This window comes from Melanaphis sacchari, unplaced genomic scaffold (assembly GCF_002803265.2).
Source record: "Melanaphis sacchari strain LSU unplaced genomic scaffold, SCAv2.0 Contig48_pilon_pilon, whole genome shotgun sequence".
Taxonomy (NCBI): domain Eukaryota; kingdom Metazoa; phylum Arthropoda; class Insecta; order Hemiptera; family Aphididae; genus Melanaphis; species Melanaphis sacchari.
In genome coordinates this window covers 1,503,602-1,518,052 of record NW_020271327.1, presented here as the reverse complement: position 1 = coordinate 1,518,052, position 14,451 = coordinate 1,503,602, and the positions used below count along the sequence as shown (strand labels likewise).

Genomic DNA, 14,451 nt, shown 5'->3' with positions numbered 1-14,451 from the left:
TTCATTAAATTTTAATTTAACAAAGTTACTAAAAAATTTAATTTGTTAATTTATAACTAACTTTTGAGTTAAAAAAAATCTTAAATTTATTTAGCCTTTGAAATATTATGTAGTAGTAAGTGAGTGTAATGTGGTTTATTTTTAATTTGTGTTTATTAAAGTGATATTATTTTATTTAAGTATCATTTGATTTGTTATTTTAAACATAAAGTAAAATCAAAATAATATTATTATAGGTTTAGAACATGCGTAGAATTAATTAGTTGATGGAATTTTAAAACTCGTTAGAAAGTTTTCAAGATAAGCAGAAAAAATTTTATTTTTCTAATGATATAAAAATATCAAACTATCTGAAAATATTAAGTATCTATCTGAAAAATTAAGTACTTTTAAAATCCGCTTTAAATCGTATAGTTATTTGGGGTGAATTTTTTGAGCTATATATAGTATTCTTTAATATTCCCACTAATTCTTTTCTTGTCTCTGTTGTTCTTTCATCAATTTTTCCTACAAGATACATATTATTTCTATTACATTTTTAGAATTCAATCCGTACGTGATAAGATTTCAATTTTGTTTGCTTGCTCTTAAAAACTATCAAAGGACTTAATCATTCGACTAATTCTAGAATATGTCAGTATCTTTAGGATCTCGATTCCACACGTTTTTTCTATGTCGGAGAAAGTCCAAAAGTCGTTCCTACTCACCTCTTATTTATCATTTTGAGACATTTGGTTTTTCTGATCTCAAGTCAATTTATTTTACCTTTCAAGTCCTTTTTCCTGCAAATTTTATACCCCAGCATTCATTTCTGTGGTTAGTTTCTAAATTTAGATATGCCATACACTCTAGATTTATTAAATAATAAATTAATATAGATGGCGTAGATTATTAAAAAATATTCATAAATAATATACTTGATGTTTGAAAGCTAGAATAAAATAATTGTTTATACACCGATACGGCGACACCTGTATATTATCATATACAAATTAACAAAATCAGATTTTTATGATCAAATAATTAAAAAACTTTAAAATGTTTGTATGATTATGTTACCAATCATTTATAAGTTACGTATCAACAGATTTATTTCATGACAAAATTTTTTTTTTTGATAAATTTAGTAAATAATTAGTTATTAATCAAAATAAACATGTAAATTGTATAGCTATAACCTATATACATAAAAAAAATTAAATTAAATGAAAAAAAAATCATGCCGTTATCATAATGAAGTATAAACCAATAAACATACTTATTTTATACTGTTAGTATAAAATACGGTTTGTATTACCATATTTATTCATATATACAACAGAGATTTCAATAGGGTAGTGCAGCGTTTCTCAAACTGTGCGTCGCGACCCACTGGTGGGTCATTAGTCAATTTTTGGTGGGTCACGAACAATTTTTTAAATTATACAGATTCCAAGAAATGTATGTCAAATTAATATTAAATATATTATTATGTTATATTATTATTATTAAAAGTACATTTGTAATAATATATTGATTATAAACTTATACAATAATAAAAATAATTATTTAAACTTAATAAAAAAAATTTGTTAAAAATATTGAAATATATTATATTATTTTAAATTTTTTTATTTTTTTATTTAACTACTTTTTAAAAAGTGAAACTATGTGAGTCACTAAAGATTTTTCGGGGGAAGTTTGGGTTGCAATTATAAAAAGATTGAGAACCGCTGGGGTAGTGTATTATTATTTTGTTTGTGTTATTACGTTTTATTTGGTTTTTACAGATAGTAACCATGAAGAGGAATACGATTGAAGCTAAAAAATTTTCCGGCTCAGTCCAAAGTCAAATTATTTTTATTCCCAAGATACCAATGGTTACTATGAATACCTGTTTGAATTTAAACGAGTCTAATTTGCTATAGGGTTTTGTTTTCTAGGTCTATCAATAATATTTTACTATTTGTTGATATAAAAATATTCATGCCAATCTATTAGTCTAATGATGCGACTTTCTTGTAAAATTATTTGGATCAATTTTCTATTAAATTAATATAGATGGCGTAGATTATCAAAAAATATTCATAAATAGTATAGATTCGATTTAAAACACAGATATATCTATGATTGTTAAAATACAATTAGTAAGTGTACTTGATTAGTCAAGTACACTTAATGCTTAGAAGCCAGTATAAATAAATTATTTAAGTATTTATACCAATATAGTATTATGAAGAAATAAACAAAATCGAAATATTTTTTTTATAATCAGATAACGAGAAAACTTTAAAATAGGAAATTGGATTTGGTAAACATTTTAATATTTAATAAAACAATACTTAGAATTACAACCTACAGTATAAAATATTTTTTTGGTATTTTAATTTTAACCAATGCTATTATTACTATACTTAAGTTAAAATTAATAAAAAATAAATTTAAATATTTTAATCTGTTTAAGAAACTAATTATTAAAAAATATAAGTAATTTACATAATATGAACTTTTCTAAGCATATTTTTATGATAATTTTTTTCTAGTTTTTTTTTATTATGTTTGTGTGGTTTTGTAACCAATCGTCTATAGGTCAGGTTTCAACAGTTTTATATAGTTGCATTAGTTATAATGATTTTAATGTAACTATGCATGTAAAGATGTTAATTGACAAAATCTAATTTTAAATACAAGAAATTGAAGTTTTTTGGTTTGCTTAATATATTAAAATCATTATTATTATACAAATGTATGCTATATAGTTTTTGAATTATTTTCAAACTAGAAGGTGTTTAGAATATTATAGTATTTAATATAATTGAAAAAGTGCACTAAGCTATAAAATATTTCTTGGAATAAGTGCATATACCAAATTACTATTTTTTTTTTATTATTATTATTCTTCAGCAGCTTATAGAAAGGTATAATTAAAAGCACTCTCTAGATTTATGATTTTTTTGATCATAAGCATTAATAATTTTTATAATACAAGTATATATTTTATGTTTGAACATAAATAACATTAGTAATACTCAAGCATACCTACTAATAGTTGTATTAAGTGTAATGTATGTATACTATAGTATCTTGATAATTAATAATTACCTAATTATTGCTTCAGCATACTAAATTTTTGCTGAATATGAGAGGGCAGTATGCTGAACATATCCTTCACCAAGTACTTTCCTAAGTTATCCATTGCAACACATAATTGTCTTACTGGATGGTTGTGAAGTCTTCTTAAAGTGATAAGTATTAAATATAATAATAGAGCTAGAAGAAATGCTAGTTTCATGGAACAATGAATTTTATAATATATAATTTTAATATTAAAAACACACATATAAACAAGTCGGGCAATTTAGATGGATTCATAATGAAATCAGTTTAAATTAAGAACGACTAAACTCGTAGATATATACTTATAACTACACAAATATATTTATTTTTTATTTTACCAAATTATTAATGAATTGAAAATGCATTAGTAGTTTTTCGGTTTTTTACTAATATTATATTAGTTATTACCAATGCATTATAAAAATTTAGTGTTTTCAATTTACATTACAACTTTCAATCGGTTAGATTACTTAGCCTAATAAAATTGAAAAAAATTATAAAACAAATTTAAATTTTTCGTCAACTTCAGATTGATTTCACAGTATTATATTTTATTTGATCATTCCAAAATTATAATTAGAAAATTGTTATTTTTATATATATTTGTTATTCATAATATTTAACCTAGTTACACAGTGCACAAATTTATTTTCATAGTAATCACGAGTTAATAAAAGATTAGGTATTAAGAATCTTATCTATTTGTGAAGTTTGTAGAGAAGACAATACAATATAATGTCAATTATAGAGCAGTCGAAAAGATTTTTGCGCATCCAGCATCGCCGCGAAGAAACCGGAAACGTTTTATGAATAGGGTATCATACCCACGTGTATATCATTGCATTGAGAATTACCGTTGCATATTAATTTCAAGTAATTACCTAGTATAAATATTATATTGTATGGTAGTAAAGAGTAATTTAATTAAAAAATATTTTAAATATTCACCACATAATATTATATTCATGGTTGCAATCGATTTATATTGACACCGTCATTGAAAAATGGCATACATGTTCTAACACCAAATTGCAGAATAACCAAGTTGTACAGTAGGATGAAACAGTGAGCCCCCAACCAATCCAATCAAAACTTCGTTACACTCTCAACGATGTAAGTACCTATAAGTCAAATAAGTAATTATTATCGAGCTGAATTCCATTTTTCTAATTAATGTATTATCTTATTGTCTAATTAGTGATGACACAATATAAAATAAATACTAGAAGATCCGAAAGAATCTATTTGATAGGTTCAACGAGGGAATTATTTTAAATGAAAGTAAATTAAATTAATATATACTTACAATTACGTATTTTTGCTATATACATGATCATAATAATTGTATGTAATATTTTTTACAGAAAGTTGTTACTCGGTTTGCCCAGAAATCATTAGTAAGCATATCGTAAACCAATATGTGGGGATGAAGAAAGTTATAGACCCATTTTGTGGAGCTGGTGGAAATATAATTCAGCTTGCCAAAGTTTGCGATTCGGGTACTATAATAATAAATTATTATTTTCTTAATGTTAAATTTATTGTTTTTTTTTCTTTTCGAAGTACAATATTACGCATTTTTCTGAAAAATTAATAATTTAATAATAATTATTAAAATCTTTGTACGATTTAGTTATAGCAATCAATATTGACCTGGAAAAAGTTCAGTTAGCGAAGAACAACGCGAGAATATATAATATGTATAATAATTAATAAGATAATTTTCATTGTTGATGATTTTTTCAAAATTGCTCATTGGTTACAACCCGTAAATTTTATTGTTACATTACTACCTTGGTGTGGTCCTAGCTATAATAGTCAATCATAAATTAGTCCAACGAATATTTTTGTGGACAAAATCTTGGAATCGAGGATAAAGGTGTTACCGAATATTTTATGCTGGAAATCCTAAACACAAACGAAGTATGTACATTATTATTATTAGGCGTCGATATAAAATAATGTTCTTATATAAACTGATTGACATTAATATACTTGTGCATTTTGATTGGAAAATAAAACAAAATAAGGACTTATAAAAAAGAAACCATAAAAATCAACTGCAATCAGAATTGCAAACTATTGTATTTCAATTCATTCAAAGTAAGTCGTAAAGTGTATTCTATTTTCATAATCGATGATGAAAAAATAATCTATAATTAATCATTTTAATATTAAATAAAAACTATTTTTACATAATATTATTAGAATATATTAATCATATTTTACCTGTTTAAATTTGTCAGAACAATGGAATAGAGCATACGAGTTATTCCATCATAAATTTCGATTAATGTAAGTCGAAATAAGCGCACACCATTAAATTGTTATATAATTTTATATGTAAATTTATCTTGTAAATTATTTGTCTTCAGCATTCTACTTTAATAGAAATAACTCCAAAGAAGCGTACCGTAATTACCTACCTTTCAAAAGTCGAGCATTTTATGGATCACTTCCACCAACACCAATGCGAGATGTCGAGTGGCTGTTATTATGCTTAATATGAATAATTAATTGATACTCACAGAAATGTAACTATCGATAATCAAAATAAACTTTTATGAAAATAAAATAAATATTGTTTAATTTATATTTGGTGTATGCCCAGGGATTGTTTGGTGAGTAATACGGTATTAATTTTATCGTAATTACACTTTTCATGACATGGAGTATAAAGTCTACTGTTATACATGAGTATACATCATCCTTGAATGTCATTTACCGTACATAATAATTACTACGTTTACATGCACCAATTTAAGTCAGTTTAAAAACTAAAGCGGTTTAATCATGCATCATGTAAATGCTTTAAAATGACATAAACCATTTTTATTTTAAGACCGCTCGAATAAGTAGTTCAACCAAATTAAATCGGTTTAATAAATAAAGTTGGCTGTATTTTTGTACATGTAAACTGGAAAATCACTTTTATTTTGATAAGTGAGTACATAATACAATTGACTAAAAACACTAGATAATACCTATTACAATAAATAAATATGTAACTAGGTACGAAAAGTCCTGGCCGGTTTACAAAGCGGTACACAAAAAAGTATGAGATATCCGAATGTCGGAAAAGACGTAGCCGTCTTTTTAGTGCGCCAATTAATTAGTCAACTAAAAATGCATCTGTCGAACCCGATGTAGGATACGGAAATATAGTAAATTTTCACGACCCATTGTCAAATTTAATTGACACAGAATACTCTCAATTAGAAACAGGGAATTTAAATAAATTTAAAGTTTAAAATTTTTGAACTAAGTTTATTTTTTGAAAGTATTAATTCCGTGACCGCTTGTTGCGATGAAGATCAATTATTGAAAATGTTTTTTAATTTAGCTTATTTATGTTAAGTTACAGATCACAATAAGATTTATTGAAAATTTTTTTTACATGTGTCACTAACTTTACTATTGCCGATTTTTGGCTTTTAAAGTAGAAGTAATAATCTGAACCTGTCTTTAGTCTAAATTACTTAAATTTATTTTTATATTTTATGCGATATGATAAAAATTAAAAATGGATGTTTAAAGTTTGAAATATCTCTATTTGATAATTCATTCGTTTATCGATGACTTGTATAATTTTACTGAATAACTTACTTAAAATATAAAATATTAATAATATTATGTAGACATTTTTGACAGTATTTCAAGTTAAATATTTTCAAATATTTAAAAACATTTTGTGTTTCATAAAAACTGTAAAAATTGTATACAAAATTTTATATTTTCGTATTTTTACCTCAAAACTTAAAATACATTTTCCAAATAATTTTAATTCAATTCATTTTTATTTTTTGTTTAGCTAGTATTTAAAATCTTTTGTTAGCTTAATAATTATTTTATTGTAAACTCTATCGGAGAAAGTAAATATTAAAAATTGTAAGAATGAGACACAACAGGTAGATTTATAAATTAAATAAATAATAACGTAAATTTTTGATAAAATAAATTGACACATCTTTAATGGTATTTATATATTATTTTAGTGGAATATTTTTTCAATAAATAAATGATTTTTAAACTCTAAGTTTTGATTTCAGATATGGTACTAAGACAATGAAAAACCGATATTTATACCGTTCGTAACAAATTTTTGAATAAAAAATTTTAAGCTCTGGATTAGGTTAGATTAGTTTATCTCATAAACTTGACGAAACTGCAGAATTTTTTGTTCTTATTACATATATTTATACGTTTTATTACGTGTAATTATTATTTAAATATCCTAGAACATAATCCTTTTATTACGGAAACCTAATTTTATTATTCGATAAGGGTTACTATAAATAATTTAATTAAGAATGTAATTATAAAAATGATTAATATTTTAATATTATCAATATTTTTATCGCGATAAATATGATTACATTTTAAAGTTTAAACTTAATTAAACGCTTATTTATATCGGAATAAAATATTATAATTACTATTATATAGGTAAATAACTTTTAAAAATGTTAAACACTAACAAACTTAGTTCCATAGTATATTGTTAATTTTCTAAAAAAATGCATTCATAATATTCACGATACCGATATGCAAGTGCCAGTAAATTTATCGGCTCATATGGCCCAAGGTACATTTTGCAGAGGTGACGTAGGAAAATTGACAAATTTAAATTTACTGTTTATTATTTGGTTAATAAAATATTATGTATTTACTATGATAAAATATCTGGACGTAATGTTCATATTTAAAGTATAAAAAATAATATATTATATAATACTATATATTGTCGATAATTTATAGAAAAAAATGACCAACTGTATTCTTCCTACAGTTATCACATATAAATTTATTATTTATATTATAGTTATATAAACCTAATCTACATTAAATAAAAGATTGTGATATTTTTTATAGATAAGAGGTACAATGTAATGTATACAATGTATATAAGATACTTTGAAAAAAATGCGTTTAATTTTTTTTTTATTGCTTTTTGGCCAATTATTTTTTCCCTAATATGTTAAATCAAACCTACTTAATACCTGTTTTTGAGTACGCTGCTGTGTAATACATTACAGAAACAGGTTGGTTTGTATTTTAATATATAAATAAACTAAAAAAAAAATAGACATCGTAGGAAATATTTAAAAATGAAAAATTGGTGTTGTGGCTATTAAAGATCTATAAGACAAGTTCTAGTGCCAAAATTTCACTCACGTAAAATATTTTTCACATCAAATACTACTCTTAAAAATAGTAGTCATTAAAAAAAAATAGTTTGTTGAATTTAAAAATTTATTTCATGTAGTATTACAATATAAAAGTCTATTTTTGGTTTTTTTGTTTTTCAAATCGGCCTATAATATTTTCATGACTTATATTATAACTTATAAGACTTATAAATTTTTAGGTCTTTTTTTGTCATTTGTCATATTTGAAATTTTTAGGTCATTTTTTAATATTTTTAGGTCATTATTTTAATGTTTTTAAAGTTATAAAATTCCGAGTCCTAGTAATTATTTTTAATTCATCCAAATAGATGTAAATCGTTTAGATTCTAAAGCAAACATATCGGCCTTTAATAATGGCTAGTATAACCATTTTCAATCACATTTACAACAGAGATTTCGAATATGAAATATTCATGCCAATCCATTTCTCTAATGATGAGACTTCCTTGCAGTATGATTTGAATCAATTTTTAATTTAATTCAATTAATATTTAATAAGATAATACTTAGAAATTTAACCTGCAGTATAAAATAATTTTTTGATAAGTTAAAGTTAATAAAAAATAAATTTAAATATTTTAACTTGTTTAAGGAACTAATTATTAATAAATTTAAGTATTTATACTCACAATTGACTTATATGAAATTTATTAGACATATTTTTATGATAATTTTATTATAATTTTTTTTTTTATTATGTTTGTGTGAGTTTTTGACCAATCGTCTATAGGTTAAGTTTTCAACAGGTTTTTTCATACCAAAAATGTTTTTGCAATGTTTAATATTCAATTTAGCAATGTTAATAAGAATTAAAGATATATTAATATATACATAAGTAGGTATGTTATGTATTATATACTTACCGATCATCTTTGGTTAACATTTTCAATTGATCTGTTCTTAAAAAATAATATTTACTTAACGTTTACTCATCATCTCAGAAACATCAGTGTTTATCTTATTATTATAAGTCATTCAATTGAACTAAACCAAGTATTTTTTTTGTTAGAGTTTCGACATCGTTTTCATTTATTTCTATCGTTTTTCAACTTATAATATTTGTTTTACCAATACGCTAAAAAAAAAAATAGTGAAGTTACCATGTTTTTTCATTATTAAATTAAAGCCTGTAAAATAAACGACTGAATTTTATAATACGTGTGACTTAGTAAGTTTATTTTATTATTATTTAATTTGACAAATGTACAAATAACTTATCATTTTGTTCGTGATATATTTAGTATCATGACTTAAATCCTCATATTTTATTTATACGTTAATCCACTATTTGTGTTGATACTAATTATCTATTATCGTAATTATACAAAAGTTAACTATGTGAAATTACAAATAACTGGATATAATGAGTTTTGAAATAATAATTATGATACTAAAAAAAAAAAATTTTCATCTATTATCCTATTTTAATATCAGTACTTTCGTAGTAAAAATTTCATACCAAAAAAAGTATCACCATGATAATACATAATTTTTAAGTTTTTCAACAATTTTTGATTACCTATAATTATAATTTTCAGATCTAAGGTTCTTAAATTAATTACTAATTGATTGTGATATGTGAATTATTTTTGTACTATATGATGATGAGTTTTTAATCTTTAATTTTCGCTTTGCTTTACTTAAACTAAAAAAGGTTCACTGTCGTACTCTAATACTTCAGGTATTTTAACGGACTTTTTAATTATAAAAACAACTACTAGTTTTTACTTTAATATAATAACTACGTGAGATACATAGACATAAATATAGGGGGCGCTAGGGTGGTTTAGCCCACTCTTTAGCCTCTAAAATCCATTTAAAATGATATATGAATTGAAAATTTGAAAACAAGCAACTTATTGCAATAATACGCTTTTGATTACTTATATCAAAATAGAATATAATTATGCACGACAAGAAAAAAGGTGATAATAAATATTGTATCCTTTTTTTTTTTTAAATGATAAAACTGGATAGTCTTCATAATATTGTCCTTTTCATAGATTTAAAACTCTTCAAATGTTTTCGTAGAAAAATAATATATACTAAAATAATTTGAAGACGTGTTTTAAAAGTTTAAAACTAATGGTGTATGTAACTAGAATCGTATTTTTACACACTATGATTAAGTCTAAAATTATTATCATTCCAATCTTCACTATCTATAACGTTTCAAATTGGTATTATCCATCACATAATTAGTGAATGTGAGTTTCATGACACACAAGTGAATAATTAATCCATGTAGTATTATATATACCAAATCATATATATATATTTAATCTATACAACATTTTTATACTTTATTAGTTTGTTATAAAATAATAAAAACAAATAATTTCGTATTCAGTTTATTCTTGGTTGCGCTGATGATAATACGTATATTAAGTATAAATTGGTTTGACAAAATGGTCAAAATAATACAATAAATTTAAAAACACTCATTATTTTTTTAGCTTTTTGAAAAAAACTTGGAAGACAGACCTCTTCGTTGACAGCATGATTATTTCTAGGTACGTTCTGTCTATTTAAGTTTGTATTGTCTAATTACCTCAAGAATTATTATTGTTTGGTACGTACCTAACACCTTCAATGCAATTTGAAATTTACGTGTAACGTTAATAGTATATAGTACATGTTCAGAGAACTTTTTAGAAGGGAAATTAAAAAAGTGTAAACAGGAATATTCTTCTCAAATTCATTTTTTCCGTGTAAAAAAAAAAAAAAAGTGATTTTCAAAAAACATAATGTATATTCATAACACTTTTAAGCAGAGAGATTATAAAAGTTAAAGCAAGTATATCTTGCTTAACGATATTAATTCTTCTGCGTAATACAAAACTATAATAACTCTAAAATTACCTTCTTTAACTTTTAAAATTTCCCTGCTGAAAATTGCTGTAAACATACATTATGTTATTTGTTTTGAAAATCATAGTTATTTTGTGTTATATGGGAAAAAATGAGATTTAGAGGGATATTCCTGCTTACAATTTATTTAACTTTCTGCTAAAAATCGCTATATATCTATACTTTTTGACACTTGTGTTACTTACACTAAAAATATTGTTTAGCAGTGTAGATGTATCTTATTTAAAAAAATATAGACAATTTCTTATAAAAAAAAAACCATCGTTATTACATAAATCTATTGGTGGAAAAACAAATATTTATTTAATTGCTGTTAGTATAGTGTACATGAATCCAATTCCATAATTTATTCCGTTTTAATTATAATAAAATTATTTCATACTTTAAAATAATCATTTTACTGATTTTAAAAACTAAAATCATATAGGCATACTCGTATTATTCGTAAAATTCATGGCATCATTAAACTTTGTGTCAAATTTCGTAAATAGAAAATATTTTAATGTATGTTCCGAATAATTTTAATAATATAACAACAGTTTATAACTTGTGTGAAACGTTAATATTTTATTGTTTTCAGATTACAATCAATTGGTTGCTTTGTTCTGCTAGGGTTATCGATATTGATTGCTATTGTTTCGGTGTGGGTAATTATCTCACAACATAACGTCACAAATGAAATCCCTGATCCAGAATTTGAATTGCCACCATCAAGTATGCCGATGGGTTTGTACAAGAAAGCCGGAGTAGTGTCAAACGGTGGACCGTGCGCACAAATCGGAATGTAATGTTATAATGTATAGATATAACTAATGTGATTATTAAATTTATTAGCGCAGTGTCTTCAACCATATTTGACATACAATCCATATTTTTTCGTATTAATTATGATTTGCATACTATGAAAGAAAACTAACAAATGTTATCTTATATTATAAATTTATGTAAGAACAATTAATTATTTAATTAACTTAGTACTATTTTCATTATGTATTTTATATTTTATTATAGTATATTTTTACTATATATTATAAAATTAATTTTCTTCAGTAACTAAAAGTATATAACGATCCAATCTTAAAGTTCACTTGATCTAAACGTTAGTCGTTACCAAAAGATTATTCGAAGATATTCAATAATATTATATAAACACTAAAATGACTACTTTTTCAAAATTAACCAATTAAACACCTGTATTATTTTTAATCACTTAACAATTAATATAAGTTGATGATCGTTAAAATACGCATAGTACCTACTTATATCGTTACGTTATTATTATTTGAAACATTAAAAACTTAATAGCGAATTATACCCATGAGATTTTTAACAATTTCAGGTTTTAACTATAACAATAACCTAATAAACCATTCGAATATTTCAAATATAGATCTGTTTTTGCGTAATATACTGATATTTCATACTTTAAATTTGTCTGAAATTATTATTTTGTATCATAAACTCTAAAATTAATTGTTTTGTAAAAGGGACGTGATGGCCAAAGGTGGAAATGCCGTTGATGCTGCTATAGCTACAATTATATGTGACGGTGCTCTATGTCCTCACTTTATGGGTTTGGGTGGAGGATTTTTAATGAGTATATACAATGCCACAACCAAAAAAGTAATGTCAATCAATGCTCGTGAAACAGCGCCATTAGCTGCAACAGACTCCATGTTTGTAGAACACCTAAACTTTCTGTGAAACACATAAACAAGAAAAATTTATCTATATTTAAATAAATATTTCAATTGATAATCAATATGAAAATAAATATCAATTTTATTCACTATTATATTTTCAGTGCATAATGTTTCTAATGAAATGAAAATTAAATTATGTATATATTTAAACATATTTCAAATTGAGTGATACTATACATTTTAATTTAAAAATATAGGTGGTTGGATTGCATCAGGAGAACTTAAAGGATTTCGACATCTATAGTTTATACGGTGGAAATGTTCACACCATCACTGTTTGACCAACTATAAAGTTATGCGAGAAGGTCATGACAATCAGTAAATCTTAGGAATAACTTTAAATATGAAGAAGAATTGATCAAAAGACCTAATGCTCAGGTACAATGAAAGCCAAAATTATTTTTATGTACTTTTTAGAAAATCTATATAACGATTTATTAGCCATGACATATGTAGATTTTTATCAATTTTATAAGTTTAAATATTTAAATAAGATAAAATTAACTCACCAAAAATAATAATAAAAAAAGATAAACTGATATCATATATTCAGTAAAACCTTTGATCTTTTTATAATTAAATAAGATTTATGAAATTATGTATTTTCGATGAACTGATAGATATGATGATATTTATTAATGTTTCATTCCTTGATATAATTACTCAGAAATTAATAATTAATTTTTACTATTAGATATAAAATACTTACTTACTTTTTCTTTCTACCTAAATACTCATGTAACTACCTTGTATTTTTAAAAGGTAATTGAATTTATTCCGTAATAACAATTTTATTATTATTATTATTATTATTATGAAATACATAGTTAATTTAGTGCAAAAATGTTTTAGAAAAGCATTACTCAACAGAAACTGGACAAGTAAAGATAAGGGAAATATACACGTTTCTGAGTTGCAGAAACTATAGAAAATCTTAGCAAAAGAAGGTAGTGATGCCTTTACAACGGTTCGTTAACGGAAAACTTATTAAAGACTTAAAAGAGCAAATGGGATAATCACAGAAGAAATTTAGTCAACTACGAGTGAATATATTATATCTTAATAACTTCGTGCCTAATTAATATCAATTTGTAATATTAATTTAAATAATTGAAAACAGTCAATGATATTATATTTTTAATTATACAAATTAAATTTAATTGTATAAATAAAAGAATAAAAGTTTCAATACTTATGGAATAGATTAAATTTTAAATTTACGTGAATATTTACAAATTAAGCTAAAATAAACATTTTCAGAGTCGAGGTCGAAGAATCATTTTCTGTAATTTGAAAATGGACATATAATACACGCGACCACACCTGTTCTGGTAATATTAGCCTACATATCCCTTGTTGGATGGTTTATTACCAGCACCAAATGCAGGTTTGGACGCTCATCGATTAGATGGAAGCTTTTAAATTTGGTTACGCCGAAAGAACCCATTTAGGAGATCATAATTTTGTAAACGTGCTGGAGTATGTCTTAACGATCACATACGTGCTTTACGAATGTTTGAATCGATTTTTATCATAGATTACTATATTAATGTAAATCGGATAGCGTTACATAGATAAAATAAGTAATAAAG

At 24.1% G+C, this 14,451-nt stretch overlaps 1 protein-coding gene across 1 annotated transcript; it reads left to right on the top strand.

The window, feature by feature from the left end:
• Nucleotides 1–9,420: 9,420 nt before the first annotated feature.
• On the top strand, nt 9,421–12,860 carry LOC112598577 (glutathione hydrolase 1 proenzyme-like). Its single transcript, XM_025345100.1, has 4 exons — nt 9,421–9,453; nt 10,742–10,798; nt 11,737–11,940; nt 12,644–12,860. The coding sequence occupies exons 2-4, from the start codon at nt 10,785–10,787 to the stop codon at nt 12,858–12,860; spliced, it is 435 nt and encodes a 144-aa protein (XP_025200885.1). The 5' UTR covers nt 9,421–9,453; nt 10,742–10,784.
• Nucleotides 12,861–14,451: the final 1,591 nt, after the last annotated feature.

Excerpts from the sequence above, each read along its gene's own strand:
- LOC112598577 (XM_025345100.1), top strand. Across the intron at positions 11,941-12,643 it reads CCGTGCGCACAAATCGGAAT|GGACGTGATGGCCAAAGGTG; the intron begins GTAATGTTATAA and ends GTTTTGTAAAAG.